The 23,859-nt window shown below is 35.6% G+C and overlaps 1 protein-coding gene across 2 annotated transcripts in view; it reads right to left on the bottom strand.

Moving 5' to 3' along the window:
• Positions 1-1,126: 1,126 nt before the first annotated feature.
• The window catches only part of Asz1 (ankyrin repeat, SAM and basic leucine zipper domain containing 1), a 43,425-nt gene continuing 20,692 nt past the window's right edge, over positions 1,127-23,859 (bottom strand). Inside the window, exons 5-13 of one of the 2 annotated variants that reach the window (XM_028778441.1) lie at positions 15,916-16,027; positions 15,269-15,403; positions 14,533-14,657; positions 13,595-13,670; positions 12,601-12,657; positions 11,617-11,726; positions 5,531-5,636; positions 4,646-4,759; positions 1,127-1,568 (exon numbers count right to left, since the gene is read on the bottom strand). In XM_028778441.1, the coding sequence (XP_028634274.1) occupies positions 1,416-1,568; positions 4,646-4,759; positions 5,531-5,636; positions 11,617-11,726; positions 12,601-12,657; positions 13,595-13,670; positions 14,533-14,657; positions 15,269-15,403; positions 15,916-16,027 (988 nt within the window). In that variant the 3' untranslated portion in view covers positions 1,127-1,415. Of the gene's footprint in view, positions 1,569-4,645; positions 4,760-5,522; positions 5,637-11,616; positions 11,727-12,600; positions 12,658-13,594; positions 13,671-14,532; positions 14,658-15,268; positions 15,404-15,915; positions 16,028-23,859 lie in introns of both variants that reach the window. The other variant, XM_028778442.1, reaches the window with a different exon arrangement.

Here is a 23,859-nt window from a genome sequence, read left to right as displayed (position 1 = left end):
AACTGCAGCTAAATGAGTAGTATCATTTCCTCACATTTGGAGAGCACAGGGGCAGAGTTCTGAGTATTGTAAAGGACTTTACAACAAACCCTTTTGGAAAGCAAACAATATAAAATTTTCACATGTGACAGCTGAGTATTGAGCTTGATTTTTGTTAAGAAGAGTAGTCACTCATGTCACCATAAGAGAGAACATTTCTTTCAAGTGCTCTGAAGTAAAAGACCAAGTGGTTAATCTTGTAGGATGCCTATATTCTTCTTTCTTTAAGTTTATTTTGTAAAAGGAAAATAAAAATAACATATAGCAAATGACTTCTTGTTTAAGTGTGCACTTAAAAAACTTCCATATTTCTATCTATTTCTTGAACTTGCTTAAGTAGATGATATCACAAAAAAGTATGCATTGCTGTAACAGTTGTTGATGTGTTAGCCAGCCTTCACTGTGTTCTTACTTCAGTGGTACCCAGATGAGCACCTCTGCAGAATGGCAGTGAGTCCTGCAGCTCTGGGATGAACAGGCAGAGGCTGCTACTCATAGTCCTGTGCTCTTCTATCATCCTGCACGTCTTCCCCTTCTTTGCTGTTGGCTCTTAACTGTAGACAACTGCTGTTTTCAGTACAGCATCAAATCAACCAGAACTTGAATACCATGCTAAGTGGGACCTGCCTTATATTTAATCTCACTTTTAAAATTTGAATACCAGTATTACATTTCAAAAAATAAAATTTACTCTTAGAGATGAGAAATTATATACCAAATGCCACTTACTTTCATAGTATCTCTAAAATATTATATATAGAATATTTAGCAAAAACACATAAAATGCTAATATATTTTGTGCCTTATATATTATTTCTTAATTTTCTTTGTATTCTGCATTTAAAATACTTTTTCAAATTACTTATAAAGATTTTCATATTTTACTATTGCTTTCTCTAACACTTTGCTTTCTGACACTTTCAAAATTACTAATTAGTAATTTTCCTAGCAAAGTCATATAAATAAAAAAGTAAGATGATCTTTACTATATAGTAATCAAAGGAAGTAAGGCCCAAAAGGAATATCAATTTATGAACTCCTCATAAATACTCTAAGCTTTTCTTTATGACAAATGAGCACACTTTCTCTGAATGTAAAGAATACCAAACATTTATTTTGCATGTGATTTAGTCAGGTTTAAATGAAAGAATTGGCCATAATTTATTTCTTGATTGAAATGAACATAAAAATATAATAAAACTATATAATTCAAACTGAAGTCACTTTCTAAAGAAAAACCTATACTTTATATTATCATAATTTTTCATATGGAGTATAGGCAAGGAAATAAAGCTATGTTGTACCACAAATGATTAAAAGCAATGCTAGGACACTTTGAATAAGATGTACATATATAACTTAAATAGATATTAGTATTATTTTCTCTGGAAAGTTAGCTTGCCGATGAAAAGCAGCAGCCCGAATCCACATACTGTAACTGCTGACCTCTTCAAAATTCGAGTCTTCCATGTAGATACCTCTTCTACTAGTGGGATATGAGTTGGATCATTTTCCCGTTCATTCTGCATCTAATTATTAGAATTGAAAACAAGAGTTAGTAGATAACATACTGAAATGAAAACATTTGTTTTGAAACAAGAAGTTCATAGTAATTCACTAGTTTTAGAAGGAACTGAAAACCTCACGACAGATTTAAAGTGACACATGTGTGTCTTTATCTGTGTCTTTTATAGATGATTATTACTTTTAGATTAATAATAATTTTATAGATGATCACACTTAAAGAGGTGTTTGTAATGTCATGAGACAATGTTCCTTTCATTTCAACCTAAAGTTTCTCATTTATCTATGAGATTAAAACAATTGGTTTATTTCCTTTTAAATTAAATTCAGTTAGTATACCATAAAAGACTGAGGCATTCTTATAGCAGGTCTGTAACAGAAGTTTAGCAAAAATCACAAGACAGTGCATTGGAACTGCAGGAATATGTCCAAGCACTTTTCAGCAGTGAAAGTTGACTTCCTAGACTGCTTCTAAACTTCCACAGAGACTTGTTTTGTGAAGAGGCCTCCCAGCAGTGTGTGTGTCAGCAGGGGGTCGGGAGGAACTGGTGAGGTAGCTGCTGCAGTGGGTCAAGAGAGAGAGAATAAGCAGAGAGCAAAAGATCTTTAAAAGATAAAAAGAACTGGACACATTCATAGAGTGATATTTACTAGAAACATCCTGAGCTGGAGTGACGATAGAAATATTTTCAACAATAGTAGGAATAATGTCTTTGAAATTCTACAGTGTAAATATTTAATTTTAGAAGTCTGCAAAATTAATTTCAAATTTATAGTACAAAAATGGACTCTGATGCTAATCTCATTAAGACTGTAATCCTGGTTTAACTTCCAAATGGCTTCATTCAGCAACAGATTCTTTTTTGACACTGATGCTCCATTTACTGAATCCTGAGACAGGCATTCCCTTATTAAACAATGACCTTTTCTGACAGGAGCTGTCAGTGTGTTGGTTTGAAAGAGAATGATGTGGTGTTAGAGGCTAGCCTTGACCTCTCCTAGCCTTGGTTTGTTACCTCAATGCTTATCTGTGATACCTTGTATATTTCTTTGCAAAGTTCCTATTAGTAAATTTTAAACTATTAAAACTTTGTAAGCATGACAATATAGTCCCCATGATGGAAGCCTTCCAGATTTTCTGAGTAAAATCTCATTACAACTAAAACTGTCCATTTAAGGCTAATTTAGAAAAATCAGTGTATTCACTTACTCAAAATAATACTTTTCTGAATAAAGAACTATACTTGCTATTGTTATAGGCCAATTAACATATTTCCAGGCTAGTTTTTACATAGAAAATTTGAATTCTTGGTCAAGAAGGGTCACAGAAAAAATACTACCTATGTAGTAAAAAAAAAAAAAAAAGATGACAGTTCTTTTCACAGGCCTATATTATTAAATGAAATACTATGATAGCTAATCATATCATGTTTTAAGTCCAGGAAGTTTTAAAGTAATGCTTCTTTATTTTTCTGACACACTATACTTTGGTTCTCTCTAACTCCATCTCATTGCCACACTACATTCAGGGTTTAGTTTGAAAAACCAAATTAGTAGTCATTCCTGCCACAAATGTGTTTTTAGGAATGCCCTACATGTAAAGTGATGCTTTCAAAGAAGTTTCTATACACACATCTTCTACTTTTCTGTGAATTTTCAAGAAGAATGTCATGCTGAGTAAAATTCTGTCCTCTTTCCTTCAGTTCCAGCTGTGAAGGAGGAAGCAAGGATGCATGCGGCTCTCCTGGTCTGTGCAGTCAGCAAGCTCAGGCTCTGCTGAGCTTGTGGAGGCTGTCTCAGAATCTGGTGAATGGATGAGCGCCATACAGAACACAACTCCTACTGCCCCTCTTCCACTGAGGGAGCTGACTTGTTTCTAACGCTGAAATGCACCAGCACCACTTCTCTTCCTGTTTCAAGCACCCTCCTTCCACTAATACAGAATTTGCTTCACAACTTGGTTCTAGGATTAAAAGGCTTCTGTTGATTAAATATATTTTAAGGGAGATGACAAATTACCTTGAACATAAAGTTTGCTCTCAAATTCTTTTGATAAAATATTTGAGAATATATTAAATGAATCTTAAGCTGAAACTATAAAAATTGGATGTGTCACAATAGTTTTGCAGACAACAAATTTATTTAGTAAATCAACAGAGACTCAGAGGTGATTTTTTTTTTAACAGAAACTCAGAGTGTCTTTCCCTTTATTTTCTAGCTTCAGTAAAGGCTATTTCATCAGTCTGCATGTTGGTATAGACATTTTTAAAAGTGGAAAAACAATCTGCCTTTAAATCCAGACATATGCTGCTCCTATATGAATATAAAGACAATAAAGAATGTTCACATTCTACAAACAGTTAATTATAAAACATGATCTAGAGTCTGGCCAATAGGACTAATACTTCATTGCCAATCTTACCTCATTAGCAGAGCTAGTCAGCATTTCATTTGCCCTTTTTGCATTTATAAAGTTATAAGTAATAGTGTAATTTCTATCTTTAACAAGTGAATAAATGTTTTCAATTATTTTCCATTGGGTTCACATTATTTTTTCAGTGGTGAGGACTGAACTAAGGGTCTGGCATGTGCTAAGCAAACACTCTACCCCTGAATTATGCTCCAACCTGAATTATAGAATATAGAATATACCTTGAATTATAGAAAATAAACATACTACAATTATTAAAGTGTTGGCCTAGTATAGGACACGTATGGCACATACAGGTTTGGAATAAACTCTAACCAAAGGTATCACTATTTTATGGTCCATGGCCATCTGGCCAGACTGTTTGAAAGGGGCTGTAAAGCTGTTTCCCAGGAGGCTATGTTTAGTGAACTCTACAAAGACTGTCATCGGGTTGCTAAAGAGAAAGATGAGGAGCACATGTCCTTTCAGCATATCCTTCTTTAGTGCCCAACAATTCCTTTATGTACCCCTCTCCCTTGGGAAACTCTCCTTTTACCAATCCTTCATATGTCCTACTGGCTGTCTTTGTTGAAACTGCTTCACTTTCCAACATCTTGCTGTGAAAGTTTTCCCCCATTTGCAAGAATGTTAATATTAACTGTATAGATATACCTTCTGAATCAACTCCTTCAGTCTGCAGACCTCTTCATTCAAATCTTCAACATTACTAACCAGTTCTTCACAAACTGAAGTAAAACTTCTGGGAGAAGCCCACTCCAGTACTATCTGTTGATATTTCCAAAAGTTACATCAAAAAAGTAGAACTAGCCTTTCATAATTTACACGCACAAAGATTATCAGATACTCTAAAAGATTAAATTATATAATTGACTTTTTTGTTCAGAATAAATCTTGGTAACAAAAATATGTCAGTAATTTTGTACAAATAGTTGAATTAGCTTGCTATACAAGTTTCCTAAGTACATATTTATGTGTAGAAATATTAGTAATATTTGTGGTGAATAATTTTTCAAAAATTTAAAAACTGACATGATTCTTAGAGCAGTACTATATATTAACCAAGGAAAACAAAGTTGTTTAAAAATGTTCATTATAGAGTCTCTAGTATGGACAAATAGGCAAAACAAAAATTCAAAACATCTGCTTTTACAAGTCAGTATCTATTTACAATTTCCTTGGTTAAGAAAGAGTTTCTGTCAATAAAATTTTTAATCAGCATTCAACATGTTGTTTTGTTTCATTTTTCACTTGGGTCTCTTAACAGTTTTTATTTTAATCAATTAAATCATCACTAACAACAAACAATAAGTTCAATACAGAGATCAGTTTAGATTTTGGCTTGCCTTACCCTTTGCTTGACGCTGAGGGTTGAAGGTTCTATGATCAACTAAATGTAGAAGAGAATATTTCAATGTACCACTTCAGACCTCATGCTGAACCACCGACAGAACTCATGGTATCAGAACTGCCTCCTGAGCTTATATAGCCTGCTCCTCCACACCCACAGTTTCCACAGAACAACTCTTACATACATACCTTGTGGGAATTTACGGGTAACTCAGTAATGATGTTCTGCACAGCTGTGATCAAATGGCCACACTGCTTATTTAATTTCAAAAGAAAGTTGAGGAACTCATCACCACTAAAGGAAGGAAACCACAGGAACCAGTTACAAGTAATTTACATTATTCTATCTATCTGCCTATAAATTTAAAGAGATTTAAAAAAATTATTTACTATTTAATATGTATTTGGAACTAAAACATGCATTAAATGTAAGAGAAAACCAAGTCTTTAGCCCCAAGAATGTTTAATTCCTTTATGACTCCCTATTTATTACATAGATTTTGCGGTATGAAAATCGAACCCTGGACTTTGCATTTGCTGGACAACGTCTGTCACTGAGTTAAGGCCTTTGCTCCAAGAATCTCAAATTTCAAGATGAGATATAGACACATAGATAATATTTGAAGATATACACACAAAAAGGAAGATTAAAGAACCAATATTAGAGTATCAATCATGGACGATAATGAATTAATTATTTTTACATGAGTTATTTGTTTTATTTCTCATCAGTGTCTGAGGTGACAGACACTAATAGCTCACTGGAGAAGAGCACTGACTACTCTTCCAGAAGTCCTGAGTTCAATTCCCAGTAACCATATGGTGGCTCCTAACCATCTATAAATGGGATCTGATGCCATTCTGGTGTGTCTGAAAATAGCTACCTGTGTTGATTTTTGTCTATGTAATATCTGCACACAGTACACATGTAACTTAGAGTTTAGTGCTCTTCTGATACTTGGATTTTGATTACTATCAATAAGTACTCAACAGGTTATCTTAACATAAACTTATCAGCACTTATTCTGAAGACAGTAAGTACGTATCACTTGCAAAGTTAGTCTTATTAAATGTGGTAGTTTGCATGAGAATCTCCTCCATAGGCCCGTATGGTAGATCTTGGAAGACTAAAGGGATGTGGCCTTGTTGGAGGAGTATTGCTGGAGACAGGCTTTGAGGTTTAAAAAGACTAGTGCCATTCCTACTCAAGGATGAAGATGTAAGCTCTCAGGATTTGCTACCTTCCTGTCCTTGTCCTGCTCGCAGGGACTCTGTCTGAAACCATAAGCCCAAATTAAACACTTTCTTTTATAGGTTTCCATGGTCATGGTACCTATCTTAGTCACTGTCCTATTACTGTGAGGAGACACCATGATCAAGACAACTCTAACTGAAGAAAGCATTTAATTTGGGCACTTACATATAGTCTCAGAGGTTGGTCCATTATTATGGTAAGGAGCAAGGTGGCACACAGGCAGATATGGTTCTGAAGAAGGAACTGGAAGGTTCTACATCCTGATCCATAGGCAAAGGGAGAAACAATGGGCCTGGTGTGGGCTTTAAAATCCTCAAAACCCACTCCAATGCCACATGTATAATCTTTTCAAACAGTTCTACTCCCTTGGGGGGGGCATTTCTATACTACCACAGTGTCTTATCATAACAATATTAAAGTAACTAAGATACTAAATGAGAAGAAAACATAAGCCTTTATTTTGACATATAATTTTCAGAGCCACTGAATAGCAATAGATAAGTTATATAAATCACAGCTCCAGTGGGTACCATCATGTTACATAGTATATGTATGGTATCTCCTATCACTGCAGTACAATATACAACCTATAGAGCTTTGCATGCAGCCCTAGCAATTGGTTTGCATTTAAAGAATTCTAAAGAAGCAAATGTGACATGGCAAAGGTATGGAAAAATGAATTATTTGATCAAATTCCTCTCTCTCTCTCTCTCTCTCTCTTTCTCTCTCTCTCTTTCTGTGTGTGTGTGTGTGTGTCTGTGTGAACTATGTTCATCTTTTCAGAGAAAACTTTACTCCCCAGTGACACACAAATTGATCTACTTTGGCACATAAGACTGTGCAACAAAAGATTATAATGTAATTACACAATTTTCCCTTCCTTCCCCCCCAAACCCTTTCATATACTCTTCCTTGCTTTCTCTCAAATTTATGGCCGTTTTCTTCATTAAGTATTGTTATGTACACACACATGCATATATATTTCTACTTATATACAACCTGCTCAGTCTGTGTGTTAGTTGATTGTATATGTTTTTAGGGGTGACCATTTCGTTCTGGATAAAAATTAGGAAGGCTATTTCTCTTCTGCTCAGCATTCATAGCTGCCTGCAGTTCTTTTGGCAGGTTGAGACCTCAGGAACCTTCCCCATCCACATTAACATGTGTATTGGTGTCGTCCTTATTTAGCTCATGCTTAGGGGCAGCCTTGTCTGTGAGATTCTATGGGTATGTCTTCTGACATTCCTAGAGACATGCTCTCACAGCAAACTTCCTATTCCTCTGAACTTATGGGGCTGCTGACTGCCTCTGCTGGGTGTCAGTACCACCTCTCCTCTCTTGCTATGAAGAGGCATGCCCTCTAGTCTGTTCTCAGAACAATGGCAAAGCCACTGCAGGTCCTCAATGATAAAAACGATCATCATGCCCACTTTACCATGGCTGATGTTTAACATTTATAAGCAAGATATGCTATATCTCAAAATTTTAAAGTCTAGTATTAATATAAAATTTAATCTATGATTAATAGATTATAAACAGAAGCACCATATACTTGAGAAATAACTGAAAGTAAACAAACAAACCACCCAAAGATAAGAAGTGGTACTATTTTCTGCCAGGATATTTTCTTATAGTTTCTTCCAGTATTTCTACAACTAATATTATATTTAATATGCCAGTTTACACTGTGCCTTTAACATATTGTAAATATTTTTTCATGATATTAAGTTTCAAAATAATGTTAATAATAGAAAAACCATGCTTATGCAATCTAAGCCAACCGTTTCTCTGCTGTTATTTAGAAATCTCAATTTAAAAATGTTTAGAAATAACAGACAAGAAGAGTAAATTTTACATAAAACATTAGATCTATATAGATTTTTGAGATGTAGTAGTTTCTTGATGAACTTAGTTCTGAGACACTTTGACATATCCAAGTGAATTTTAGGTACCTCAGAGCTCATAGAAAACACCTGAGGAGAAAGTGAGAATGCTGATTAGTTTGTTCAAAACCATTGTTTAAATTTAAATTTTAAATGCTACAAACATGCCAAGGGATAAAAAGTAAGTGAACGATATATGTGAATCTTTGTAACAGGTTATTTTAGAAATTTGACATACACACAAGAAGTATCTTAAAATAAATCAAAGGATTAATTGTTGAAATAAAATTATCAGGAGATTATAATCAATCAATTCAACTTTTTCTGCTGTTAGTTTTCTTATGACTTAATGACTAATTTCTTCTCTAAAGGATGACTTTGAACAAATGGGAAGCAAAACCTTGTCTTTACAATCATATAAACACAGTCCGTGATTTAATAACAAGGTCAAATTCCTGAAATAGGTGCTTGACATTTTTATTTTTTAAAAGATTCAACAGTTTTAATCAGTGAGCCATTCATGATTCTACACTCTCTAGGTCTATTAAAGCCTACAAATACGTTCATATAGGCAATTCCACTACCATAAAAATAACTAACACTGGTGATTCCAATCTTCAAGTTAGTTACCTCGAACTTGGAATATTGCTTAATAGAATTAATGATGAATCAATAGAAATATTTAGGAAAGGTTGCAGATTTAAAAACACTAAGATCCTCCATCATGCATTTAAATATTTAGGAGCTCTGGTATTGTCTAAAAATGATTACACCAAATCCTTAAGTCCTTCCTGTCACACAGAGGCAAGGCAATGGGAAGACTGTTTATAGTGTGGACTAGTTAATATTGTGTTTTGAGAAATCAGGATCATACAAATAGTTTCTTGGAAGGAATTTCTAAAACTATACAGAAAATTGTTTGAGACACAGCTACACTGTGAAACTTAGAAAGCTAAGTAAGTGATGCCAGTGTGGCATTTGTAAGTATTCTTCTTATGGCACAGAAAGCCTCACGGGACGGTTATTTGATGGAAGTGCTAAATATATGTTCAAAACTACCAAGGTGTTGGAAGGGAAATAATTATGTTTTATTTAGGATTTCAAAAATTTATGTGTTTATTCTTAAACATAGGCAATACTGAAATACAAAAATATTTACAAAATGAACTTAGTAGCTGATCATATAATTTAGGTTTTCCAGTCTATATTTAAATTCTATCTATTCTTTGTAGCTATCACTCAGTTACTATGCTGAGTCAAACTAGAAATCAATGGGGAAGTTTCCAAATACATATAAATCAATTGATAAGTATATCATTTAGACAATATGTGAATAAATAGGAAGCCTTGAGGAAAACAATACATATAAAAGTCTATGAAAATAACAACTCAATGTATTTAATTTTTTTGTGACATTCAATTACATCCATGGTAAGGGGAAAATGCAAATGGTCATGTGCTTAGATAACAAAAGGTTGCTTGAACCTGAAGTCCTCCACTTGGGAAGCTAAGGCAGGAAGGCTGAGGGTCAGAGGCTAGCCTAGGTTACAGAAGATCATGTCACAAAAAGAAAGGAGGGAGTGAAGGAAAAAAATACTAGACCTGTATCTCATTAATATATAAAAATAAATTCAAAGCAGGCAAAAGGAAGGAAACAATAAGGATAACAGCAGAAGCTAATGAAATTAAAAACAGAAATGAAACAAAAAGAAGGTCCTAGAGGCTGCTGAGATGGCTCAGCAGGTAAGGCACAGGCCACCAAGCCTGATGACCTGAGTTCAAACTCTAGGACCTCCATGGTGACAGAGAGGACTGATTCCCATAAGATGTCCTTTGCTCCCACATACACATGTGCCACGCATAAACCCTACCCCTACAAGGAAACAAACATTAAGCTAAAAGGAATGTCTATCTAAAAATGAATAAACCTCTAACAAGACTAATAGAGATAAAAATGGGTGACATCAATATTGGTAATGAAAAGAGACATTATAATAGAGTACACAGGTATCAAAAGGATAGCAGGGGCAGCACCAACTCTGTATGCTTGTGAATTCAACCACTTAGGAATGGAAGCAGTCTTTGAAAACCACAAATGACAAAAATGAAGGGAAAATAAATGGCCACAGCTTCAATAGCTCTGTAACTACTGAAGAAGACACAACTGTGATGAAGACCATACCCTAAGGTAATCCCAGGTCAAACTGTTTCAGTGGAGAAATCTGTATAAATGTTTAAAGAAAATCAACACTAGTCTCTACAACCTCGTCCAGAAGAGAGATGAGAATAGTAATTTCCTAATCATTTTGTAATGCTGTCACCCCAACACCAAAACTAGGTAAAGCACAAAGAAAAACTCAGTAATGGCTCTTGTAAACTTAGATGCAATTCTTATATAGTGAGGCTGAAATGAAGATGAACCTAAAAGAAATGTTTTCTTTGTGGCTGTTGTGAAAATATTACCACATTTTCTTTTCTCCTTTTTATTTGTGTGAGTGTCTGTGTGTATATGTATGTGTATATATACTTTATATGGAAGCCAGAGGGCAACATCAGATATTGTTCCTCAGGTATTGTCCATCTTGTTCTTTTAAGACAGGGTACCTTGCTGGCTTGGGACTCACTGAGTAGGCTATGCCAGAGCTCTAAGGCTCTGCCTGCCTCTGCGGCTCTGCCTGCCTCTGCCTCCCCAGCACTGGGATTACATGCCTGGCTTGTCTGGGGGAGACTGACTAGTTTAGGGACTGAATGCTGGGCCTCCTGTTTGCATGGAAAGCTCTTAACCAACTGGAGCATGATTCCAGTTCCATACTTTTCAGTTTGACATCTAACATGATTTAAAAGGCCTGAGAACTATGCTAGGAAAAATGTCCTATCATTTACATGAAGCTATTTTAGCAAGATGCGAGGAAAAAAAGTACAAATTGTTTCTAGGCAAGTTAACAAGATACACTGTTTTGCTTTTTTGTAAAAGAATTTTATAAACATTAACTTTATAAAATGCACTTGGTTCAGACTACTGTATATCTAAAACTCATTTTCTTGGGAAAACAGTAGCATTATGTCAAATACTCAGACACTAAACTAAAAATGAATACTTGGTTGTAAATAATATTAATGTAAACTGACAATTTTACCTGATTTCCAACTTTGCCACTTCAGGTAATTTTCCAAAATTTATCTCTTCTACTTCTAGTTCCTTAAGAGCAGCCAAAATTTTCTGTTGATCTCTACTTGTAATTCCATTCTAAGGAGAAATAATTGAAAGGTCCAGTAAGATAGTTATACTTGGGTAATTTCATAGATGAATCTATATCTTGTAAAATAGACTAGTATTAGAAAATAATGCACTTAAATATATTATTTGCTTGTACCTCAACACAGTTATACCATTAAATGGTAGGTTTATAATTAACTATAGTCATATTTTACAACACAAAACGATAACTGTGATTAACTCAAAGTTCTATTACTAATTATAATTTAAAATATTATCATTCTAAAACACACAGTCTTTCCTCCAAAATATTGTTTAGGGTGATATTAATGATAAGTGAGAATCAATTTTTTTTTTTTTTACCATTTTACCTTCAATATTAAAGTAAATTTCTTTCCAGGATTTAGTTAAGTAGTATATTATTTTGGTTTTTAGTGATAGTGTGGATTTCAGGTATCTCATTCATATAGCAAAATCATTACTTTAAAATAACCTCCTTATTTTAAAAGTTCCTCTAAAACTTCCCACACCTATCTTTAAATTATTAATGATTGTGACAACCCAATCAATGCTAATTAGGAGACGATGTCTATGCCCACATTAAAGGTCACCTTTTACTTCAAAGTAGCTTGTTTTACAAATCCATTTCCCATCTGCAAATGAGCAGCAGTTCTAGTTAAGATTTAAGAACAATACAGCACAGGAAGGCCCATGCTCTAAGTCTGTAAGTGTGTTTTAAGCAACTTAATACTGAGGTACAATCTAAACCTACACTGTTGTTTCTAACCAAGAACCTACAAAAAAATCAGTCAAGAAAGCCAGAGTTTTAAAAATAGAAAATAAAAGAATATGCAAATTTAAAAACATCAAGTGATCTACCTTGCATTTTATAAGTGATACTAACCTTTGTAAGCTCGTCTTTCTTCATAGTCAGAAGGTGTCTTAAAGTTATATCCCTTTCCTGCACAAAAGACAAAAATCTCACCACCATTCAGTGTGAACAACTCACAGCAAAGCAGGAAGGAAGTTGTCACTGAACTGCTTTCTCAAATACCTTTCGGGTGTTCAGAGAGTATGTAACTTAAACTACTTACATCACTAGTTAGATAGTATATACTCCCAAAATCATGCAGTATCTAGGTTCCCAGAATCAAAGAAAATGGCTAGCACCCATGTCTGCTTAGAAAAAAAGAGAATGAATGTTCTAGAAACTTCTTGGCAAAAATTACATTTTATGAATATTTAAATTTCAGACAGCATTAAACTAAACTATCAATAACATGAGTTTCGATCCAAGATTTTCTTAGATAGAAGTTTTAGCACTGTACAATGAATCCAACTCTGAAATATCTGCACCAATGTTCATATTCTTAGAATTTGTCTTAAACAAGTTCTTTGCTTCAATATCCTTATCTATCTGGTAACAACTGCCATCTACTCAAACCCCACAATGCATGCTTAAAACACATACAGTTCTTAGTATATAATCTAACCTAATTGTCAGGACAATGTATACTTGTCCTTAGAGAAAAAAAAATATTTAAGTAGCATATTTCAGTTAATAGCCAGATAAAATATATGATATATGATTGTCTGGTTTAAAATCATGATTCTAGTATTCAACACACTAAAAGCAACAACTGTAAACATAGGGCTTAAATTTGTACAGATTTATAAGACAGCAATTGTGAAATCCAGACAGATTTTGTTTTTGATAAATTTCTAGGTTAATAAAATTTTGAAGTGCTTATTATAAATTTAAAACAGGGTAGTCTAAAAATGAAGGAGAAATAAATGGTATGCTTGTGAATAAAGTTTAATTATATTCAAATATAACATGTTATGCTAAATATAAACATGCATATATAAAGCTCACTCTGTTTCATATAAAATCTTACCTTTAATAAGTCTGTCATATGTTCAAGTCCAAGGCCATGTAAAAATATTTCCAGATCTCCAAATGCTGTATAAGGACTAGAACATATCACAGCAAGATCAGTTTCAGAACAGACTATACATATACAGTAATTTATGTGTATGTCTATTCAGTGCAGGCATGGAAATGAGTAAGAACAAATCCAGGCAGAATTATTTATAAGCTTACACAGAACATTTAAATGCTGCATCAAAGGAACAAGCTAGGTTCTCTCTCTGTCCCCTTCTCTGTCCCTCCTCCTACTTCCTCTTTCTTTCTCCCCCTCCCTTCTAAAGCTGAGAAATTAAACTCAGGGCTTCACATAATCTAAGCAGTGAACTACATTCCCAATCCAAAACAAAGTTTCTTAAGCAAAGAAAGGGAAAACATGGGTGGTAATATCCAGCTCATCTTTCCTAAGATTTAAATACTCATCAGTATGTATTTGCCATGAAATTATGCAAATAGAAATGTCTTTCAATGCAATAAACATAAAATAGATGGTAACTACAAATGCAGTAACTAGAGATTGTTTTGTAGCCATGTGTTGAACAACAGAGTACAGATATTTGTTCTTCCAAATTTTTAGTTTATAAAACCAGAGAGATGATTAAAAATAACTAGAAAACAAGTTCTAACACAAAGAAGTTTGAATACAAATATAATCTTGAGACTCTTTAAAGTAAAATTTGATATTTTACTAAAAATATATATTAAAGTCAGAGTTAGTTAAGTAAATAACTAAATAAAACTCTTCTAAACTCTGGAGAACAAGGCATCTAAAATCCAGACATTTCTAAACGGCATTTTAAAATGCTTATTAAAGTTTAAAATACCACATATCCTATATAACTTGCCAAATGTACTGTAAGTAATAAAACATGCATTTTATATGCATTCTGTTAAGCTCAAATATATTACCTAAATATGTGATCTTTTTCTTTATCAGAATCTGTGGCCAACAGTTTACAAATGGTCTCTTCTTTGGTTAGCTGCTGAAGTTTTCCTTCCAATGGATTTAGAGTCAGAGAAAGAAAGTTGAAGATCTGCAAAGAGTTCCCAGTCATTCAAATATAGCTAACATTATTATTATCCCTTACACTGAAAAGAAAGTGAACATATTACTTTTTCTATCTAGAGGTGAGTGGTTCAGAGATTTATAACTCTTTATCCTGTAAAAACCTTTTGTAAAATCAAGTAAACGCATCCTTAACCTAAAATAATAATAAAAGTACACCAAATCAGAAATTCAAAAATCATGGCTAGTGATTAATATTTTCAAGATGAGATAAAGCATTTAGACAATCATTTATAAGTAGTAAGGCAATCCTTGCTGCAGCAGTAGGCAGCATGAGTATGTATCGTTGTACAGACCCTAAGTGTGCATCTCAAAGCAGTGTATGCCTATTCCAGTGTCACGTCTAGGGGCAGAATAAGGCATTACTATCTCTTCATATCACTTAAATGACTGTAATATCAGTGCTTTGATTTAAAAGATGAATATTCTAACAAAACAAAGTTTAATTACCTGCTTAGAGAATAAAAACTCAAGTAACTAATAATTGTTCAAAATCTATTGTTACACTTATGAACTGTGACAAATAACATAAAAATTTACATGATAAAACAATGACACAGAAAGTTCACAGGTGAATACCTCGAGATGTTTGTTTCTTTTTGCAATCTCGCTTGGTGTCCTGCCATCTTTTGTCTGTAGCATCTTATTAGCTCCAAGTTCAAGCAACTTCAGAATTACATTTTTATGGCCCTGCCGTGCTGCCCATGTTAAGGCCTGTAAGTGTGGGAAAGAAGACTGTTTAAAAAGGCTCCATGTGAGACAGATAAGAGCTCTTTTCACCGGTATTTATGGCACAGTAAAGAGGAGAGCATAGCTAATTAGCAGAGTGACGCACTCGCCTCATTGCACAATATAATGTAAACATTCGTCCAGCTGTACTTATGGATTTTACTGAACCAAACACTGTTTTACACAGTTAAGCAATGTCATGGAATAAAGAACTTATCTGCCACTACAGATGTTTTCTATGAAAGAATTTGTGTGCATTTTCCTGAGGCCTGGTTTTGTTGTGTGTTACAGCCTCTTATCAAGGGTCAAAAAGTCCCTTCCTCTGTAAGCTCTGGCCATCACAATGTTGTCACCCAGCCCAAGCCCTCTACTACTTTTCTTAACTCTTTGACAGTAAAATCAACCAAACCACACTAGGCATTTGTGTAGGTTCTTGATATAATAGCAAAGTATCAATGTCTCAGAAATAGAAGTCAACACTGAAAAGCATTTCTCACAGTATAACCATTCTCATCCTGGGCATTAACTTCTGCTCCATGAGCAACAAGCAGAGCAACAACCTGAGTATGACCATCTCGGGCAGCATACATGATTGGAGTCATAAGTCTCCTATGGAAGAAGAGGAAACAAACACATGTGTTCATGTTACCACTAGCAGCCATTCAATGTCATGGGTATATGTATACACAATATCATCAATAATGTTTTAAGTGAAAAGAGAAGGCAACAAGAGCTTTTAACGTAGTAAGCAATTTTAAAAAACATAATTGAGTATGTCAGGTCTATCAACCATACTCCAGACCCCATGCTCAGACAGCCAACACAAATTCAGCTCTATGGTTTGTGTGTACCTTCTGTTTTGATATTATGTCTCAGTGGCTATGTTTATTCTGACCTTTGGTTTTGTTCTGGAGCAGGAAGAGGGAGGGATAGAGGGAGGGAGGAGAGAGAGGTAAGGAGAGAGAGAGGGGATAGAAGGAAGGAGGGAAGGAAGGAGAGAGAGGGAGAGAGAAGAAAAGGAAAAGGGAGAGGGAGGAGAGGAGGATGGGGAGGGGGAGGGAGAAAGAGAGGGGTAGAGAGGTAAGTTGGTTGAACTAGAAAATAAAACACGAAGTTGAATGGGAAGGATCTTGGAGGAGTTAGAGGGGGGAGAAGAGAATATGATTGAAACATACTATATGTAAAATATTTTTAAATTAAAAAGTTTAACCTGTAGAAAATAAACACTAAATACTTACACCATTCTTTATGGTGAAGAAATGCAGAAATGTATATAATCCCTACTTTATAATATGAGTAATAAATTTACAACTTGCTCTAGAATGTAATCAGAGAGCCTATTATGCTTACAGTGGGAATTCAGAAATGGAAGACACAGATTATGCCCCCATCTCACTGGATCTTCTCATGCCTTAATCTAGCCTATTATCATCCAATTTTAGTTTAGGATAGCTTTTTATTTTGAGTGAGAACATACTCTAATCCAGAAAAAGATCAAACCATTCATTTGCCAAATACTTCTTGAGTGTTTTCTGGGAGATATTAGTGGTTTCTCTATAACTTATCACTTCCTCATGTTAGAGGTTCAATCCATCTACTCCTGGAATTTAGTTTCTGGGGCCATTCAAAGGAGAATAGACTAATTCTATTTGCTGTATATGAGTGGAATGTAAAAATAATCTGTCTTAAGGGAGATCTGATATTCTAGGCTCAGTGCTTTGGAGTCACCCACATTATCTGACTTATGTATGAACAACTTCAGAGATGAAGAACATATGTAATGATCTAAAAATCCCACATTTTGACCTGAAGTTAGTGTTTCTATTCACGTTACTTATGTTATCAACAAACACGATCTCTCTATATAAGGTTTATTAGCCAGAGATATGTCCTGAATGTGACTTCTTCACACCAATAATTTTAGAAAAATCACTGATCCTCTCTTGTCTCTTTTTCTTCCCTAGATTTTGAATTCAAATGTTATGCTTTTAAGTTCCAGGAGGCATTATTTTCTATGTTATACTCAGATCTTATGTAATCATGATTTTAAAAGCAGTTTTTGCTGTTTTCCCTTAGCAATTTTGTGTACCATGAAAACTGTCAATTCTCTACCCAGATTTGGGAAAGAATTATTTTCTATTTTGTCTCTAAGGCATCGTTTCATTGTTGAAATCGTTTTAATGCAGAAATCCATGTAGAATATGAACATCAAGCGTATTATGGCGTAGGTCTACTGGTTCCCTCTAGTGGTCAGTAGAGTCATTGGCGGGAATTAGTCTGAATTCAATGGATGAGGACCTGGACCAGACACTGTCCTGAGAGGATCTCACTTTAATGTTAGTAGTGTCCCTGAGGAGAAAAACAGTTTTGAGTTCCCATATACATGTCAAAGTATTTTATCTTCACTCTTAGATGATGAAAGACTAGATACATAATTTCAGATTCAAAATGGAATACTCAGACCATTTGTCTTCTTCCATATACAGTTGTCAAATTGTCAAATAATAATAATCATTTTTGCATAGGAAGTGTTTTGGCATGAAATTTCCTTAATAAGCTCTAAATTTCTTTAAGATATTTTGAAGCTGTGATATACCTATGTATTTTAATTCTTAAAACATATATGTTACTTGTTTAGTTTGGTTTTCTTGCTGCTATGAAAGAAGCAATTTAAGGTGGGAAGTGTTTATTCTGGCTCACAGCTCAAAGGAGGTGAAGGCATGGAGATTGTCCCTTGAGGGATCTGGTCACATCACATCCTCAGAACAGCAAAGAAGAATGCTAATGCTTGGTTCCCTCTTTCCTTTTCACTCAGTTCTGGGATTTCCAGATAGGGAACTGTGACACCTAGTTGGGTATGTCCTCCTATCTCAGCTCACCTGAAATAGAAACCCCCTCACAAACCTGCCAAGAGATTTGCCTCCCAGGACAGTTCAGATCCTGTCATGCTGACAATCAATATTAGCCATTACACTTAGAAATATGTATGGCACAAACATTTTCTCATGGAAGCGAAGACTCCTTTACTATTTTGTAATGTATAAAACTATTCCTGGCCATTAGTGCTTCAAGGGCAGCACATCTATCTTCTATTTTTTTCCTGGAACCTTTTCTTTAGATATAACACTGGCCTTTCCTGAGTTCAAACTTCAGCTTTCTGGAAGCTTATTAGACAGACAGTAGAACTTCTGACAATGTTCTTCATGGTCTGTATATATATATATATATATATATATATATATATATATATATATATATTTTTACAGATTCCCTTTCTACTACCCGTTGTGTTATATTCTAGACAATTTCTTCACACTTACCCTCTAACCCACTTGGCTACTCTTGGCAGTGGCTTACTTGGCAAGTGCTCTACTTGCCTTGGCTATCCAGCCACTTTACTAGTTTGTGCCTATCTGCTCTTGTGTGGCGGCACATCCCTCGTTCATTCCTCAGAGCGATAAGGCTCTTTTCACGGTCTCCTAGTTTCCCCTTTTCTAGTCTAAGTCACTTTCTTGGAGTTTCTATCCATGTTTAATCTTGGAATGCTACTCTTCTCTGGATTTTAATGTCTACATACCCTATTTTCTGGCCTATTGGCCTGATCCAGTAAAACAAAGACTCAAGTCAGATGCCTTGCTCTTGTATGACAGTAATACAGATTTTAGGTACTGCCAGGCTTCCATTGTTCCTCAGAGATACACCTTTTTCAGGCCAGAAAGACTCCTTTTGTTTTCAACAGAACTTTATTTATTTATTTATTTATTTATTTATTTATTTATTGTTTTAAATAGACTATAAAAATATTTTAATTATTTGATTTTTAAATTTTCTGTGGAAGGTCAAGGCATATCCTTAACTTAGTATGTTGAGGTCATAAAGCTATTTTTGCCCAAGGTATTGACATTAGTCAGATTTTCTTCTAGAAATTTTAGAATTTTTCATAAGGTTAACACAATTCCCTTAGTCCTTTGAATAGACTATTTAATTTCACAAAATTATAAAAAAATTCCTTGTAAGTGTTTTTTTCACCTCAGCAAAGAAATGAAATTGTTCAATCTTGTGCAATACAACTTAAGATTGCCTTTATTTAGGTCCCTCATTTTTCTTTTACACCCATCTCTAGAGATTTACATTGCTCTGAAAAGTAGGATATATGACACCACTGTAGTTTCAAGACAGTCAGTTTGTAAACAAGAAATCACCTGAATTTTGCACATTAAGCATTAGAAAATGACATCACTTTATTTCTATTATTTCTAATGGTTTCTGAGACGATTGTTTTGGATTTACCAAGAGTAAACATAATATAATCTTAGCATTATAATTTTGTTAATCCCTTCATAACTGAAAACTGAAAACAAATGGCTAATTGTTTTACCTGAAGCAACAAAATTTACTGACTTAGGTCAGACTTCACTATTTTCCCATGGAAGATAACAGAGTAAATCCCCTCATCTTTGTAAGCATACATACATGTGCCATGGTTGTAGTATTCAATTGTTATTACAGTGCAAAAATTGCCACAGATGATACATAAATGAAAGAGCTGTTTGGTGGAAGGAAATTACAGTTCAGTGTTCTGATGTAGGCCTAGAGGTCAACCAACTTCAGAATCAGAGTATAACCAGTAAAGTAAGCTAGCCTAGTTTCAAAGCTAGCGCCGGGCGGTGGTGGTGCATGCCTTTAATCCCAGCACTTGGGAGGCAGAGACAGGCAGATTTCTGGGTTCCAGGCCAGCCTGGTCTACAGAGTGAGTTCCAGGACAGCCAGAACTACACAGAGAAACCCTGTCTCGAAAAAAACCAAACCAAACCAAACCAAACCAAACCAAACCAAACCAAAACAACAACAACAACAACAACAACAACAAAACCGAAGCTAGCCTGTGTGCACTGTATCATTTTTCTGAAACTTGACCAAAGTCTGACTTTTGGGCTACTTCATTTCAATAAAACCTCCACTAGAGGGCAACAAAACTCAACTTTATGGGAATATTTATTCTCAATTCCACTACTTTGTATTACAAAATTGGATGGTTGGTTTATCTTCAGGTACATATTTTATGGACATTTAAGTACTACTTTTAAAATATTTATTTACAAGTGTAGCCAGAAGACTACTGAAACAAGGATGATTTGGGCAATGCAAAAGTGCTAGGAACTGTACATCTACTGCCAGGAATAGAGTAGTTTTAGATCAACAATGGAAGTGTGTGCTACAGTATGTTGGAAGGCTGTTGTAGTCTAGATGTAGTTTGAGTGTTTACTAAAACACATTCATGTGTTGCAAGCTGGTCTCCATCTCCAGGGAAGATGGTGTGGAACCTTTCAGTAGGGGGCACTGTGAGAGGTCCTCTGGTTAACTGGACAAAGTACCTGAAGATGATCAGGGTATTCTTGTGAGAATCATGTTAAGCTTCATGGAGACTGCTGCAAACTTGAGCCTGGCCATATGCATACACTGGTTTCCAGTGTGAGATGAGATTTCTGCTGGCATGTGATATTCCTCCAGCTTTGTTTGTCATTAACTACATAGAGTCTTACAGACCTAAACTATTATATACATCTTCAAACCTGTATGTGTGTGAGACTCATAACTATACTTCAGATAGATGTGACTAGTATTCTAGGAAAAAGAAAATATTAACTTAGAGAGAACTGAACTTCATGGAGGGAAAGCTGTCAGAAACTAGGATTTCTGAAACACACACACACACCTCTTATATTCGTAAGAAATCTACCTGATCCATGTGGAGGCAGAGAAGCAAAACTAAGGCTCCCAGATCACAGAAAGCAAAGGCCCTGGTGTTGAACTGAATATTATATTCTCTTCCAAAGTTTTTCATTGTGGCCCTTCCTAATTCCTGGGTGGCACTGGTAGATAGCACTATTTGTCAGTCTTCTCATGGTACAGCCCATAAAACTTGAAGTTTGGTATTGCTAAAGCACTGAGAATTTTAAGAAGCAAGAATCTGGGCTTGAGTACTTCCCTAGTAAGATGATGGATTCAAAGTCCCATCAGTGAGACTTGGAGAAAAACAAGATAATAAACCATAGTTTTCATCTTGCCCAAGACAACAGCTGAAAACAAATTTATTATGGTAGGTGATAGCTCTGCAGGGAAGCAGGAGCTACAGAAGGAGGAAGGAACATGACCTGCACTCAGCTGTGATGAGACTTTGTGAGGTCAGTGGGAACTACCAGGAAAGTCTGTCCTTTCTTCCCATGCCTGTCCCCACTGTAAGAACAGTTAGCTGGGCAGACCAAAGGTTGAAGTCCACGTTCACTATTGACAATGAGATGCAAGGTCAATGCCATTGGTGTGCCTCAAGGCTGAGGAACCTAACGATGATATTCTAGCTTGGGTTACTGGGAACTGCCAGAAACTCTGCTTCTTCCCCATCACCTTGCCTGAAGAGCTGGGGAAAGGATAATTGCAGAGGTGCTACCAAGATGTCTGGATACATCATGGGCAGAAAGGCAGGTGATCAGTGTAGGCTATGGAGCCTGCAGCTGAAGCATGATACTCATAAGGACCTCCTTTGTGGCCAGCAAGAATCATCAGCATGAATTTCCACACTCCCCTCCTCCGCACACCTGCTGTGTAAAACTGGAACCAGGGACTGTGGCGGCATGGACAGAGGGCTGTACACTGTGGGTGCTGATCAGCAGAGGCTTTGGCAGTGGCTGCTGAAGTGCCTTGCAGGGCATTCTGAAGGGCTGACTTCTCATGCATACACGAGGAGCAGCATAGGAACTGAAAACCCCATTGCTGATCTGTGTTGTGCCAGAAACCCAACTCAACGATGATCTGCTTGGATTTCCCTGGGCACTGCACACTCACAAATCTGCTTTCACATGTGCAAACCACAACTGCACACTGCCCTCCCTTCCTCAGTATCGTGGACTTCATGAGACATCACATGGAGGGAAGGAATCCAAAACTATCCTGGAGGAAGAAACACTGTCTGGTGTAATCACACTCTAAAATCTACTGGACTTTTAATTTCACCTTGTCTTTTTATGTTAGTTTTAATTATTTAACTTCATCTGTACTTAAATATCACTTAAAGGCCTTGTTTTATTTTGTATATTAACTGGTAAGATTTTATGTTCATTGTGAGTTTCTATTGTTTACTCACTGCTAGTTTCCCTACGTCCAACTCATATCTTTTCCTCCTCAGTCTAACTTTATTTCCTTCTTTTTTTTCTTCTGAATAATAACTGTCCAAAGACGTAATAATTCCCAAGCTCTGTGGGTACTAGCCGACACTTCAAATTCTGTTGACACCGATTTCCCCTTTCCATTTATTTTAACTCCCTTAACATTTTTCTCAGTTACTGCAACACTAATCCTATCCTCACTCAACCTGCTTCTGTCCACTTCTACCCTTAGTTAACAATATCTCAGTACACAACACTACTCTCTTCCTGCATCCCTCTCATAGTTACTGAATGGAAAAACTATCAAACTGACTGCTACAATATCCACATAGTGTATCCATCTAACATGGCAGTTGGCTCTGCCCATAATGTACTAGTGTGAGAGTAGAGCAGGTGATCACATCCAGTTCCCTGAACACACAGACTGAAGGTCTAGCTTCTGCACTATGCTCCTAAACTGTACTGTATCTTGTCCCACTAGAACATTACAAATACTTCAAAGGAAAGAATAAAACTGATACCAAAATCAGACCAATTAAATAACTCTAGATGCACTACAAACCCCAAAACATAAATAAGAGACACATGAAAAAAATCAAGGAAGTATGATGCCTTTTAAAATACTAATTCCACAGCAGTGAATTCAATGAAGCAGATCAGATGAAATCCCATACAAAGAAGTCAAAGGGATAATTAGAAGACTGCTTACCAAAATCATAGAGGATACAAATAATTTCTTAAATTAATTCAAAAAGAATACAAATAAAGAGGTGAGTGAAATAAGGAAGCCAATATGGGCTATGAAAGAAGAATTCAAAAGAGAGAAGATAAAATTTTGGAAAAATAAAACTGAACTTTTAGAAATGCAAACATTATTAAGCCAATATGGTGGTTTCCATGAGTATGCTCCTTACAGTCTCAAATACTAGAATGTTTGGTCCCCAGTTGGTGTAACTGTCCGGGAAGGATAGCATGTCATGGGGGTAAATTTCAAAAGCCTATGACATTCCCAGTTAGCACTCTCTCTCTGAATTGTGTTTGTGGGTCAGATATAAACTCTCAGCTACTGCTCTAGCTCCAGGTTGGCCTGCCTGCCTGCCTGCTGCTGTGCTCCCACCATGCTCACCACAGACTCATCTGAAAACTGTTAGCCTCAATTAAATCTTATGTAAGTTGTCTCTGTCATGGTGTCTTTTTACAGAATATAAAAGTAACTAAGACAGCCACAAACCACCACCACCACCACCACCACCACCACCACCACCACCACCACCACCA

The sequence above is a fragment of the Grammomys surdaster genome, unplaced genomic scaffold (genome assembly GCF_004785775.1).
Source record: "Grammomys surdaster isolate TR1022 unplaced genomic scaffold, NIH_TR_1.0 335, whole genome shotgun sequence".
NCBI classification, from domain to species: Eukaryota; Metazoa; Chordata; class Mammalia; order Rodentia; family Muridae; genus Grammomys; species Grammomys surdaster.
The sequence above is the reverse complement of the archived record's forward strand: the minus strand, read 5'-3'. Positions and strand labels throughout refer to the sequence as shown.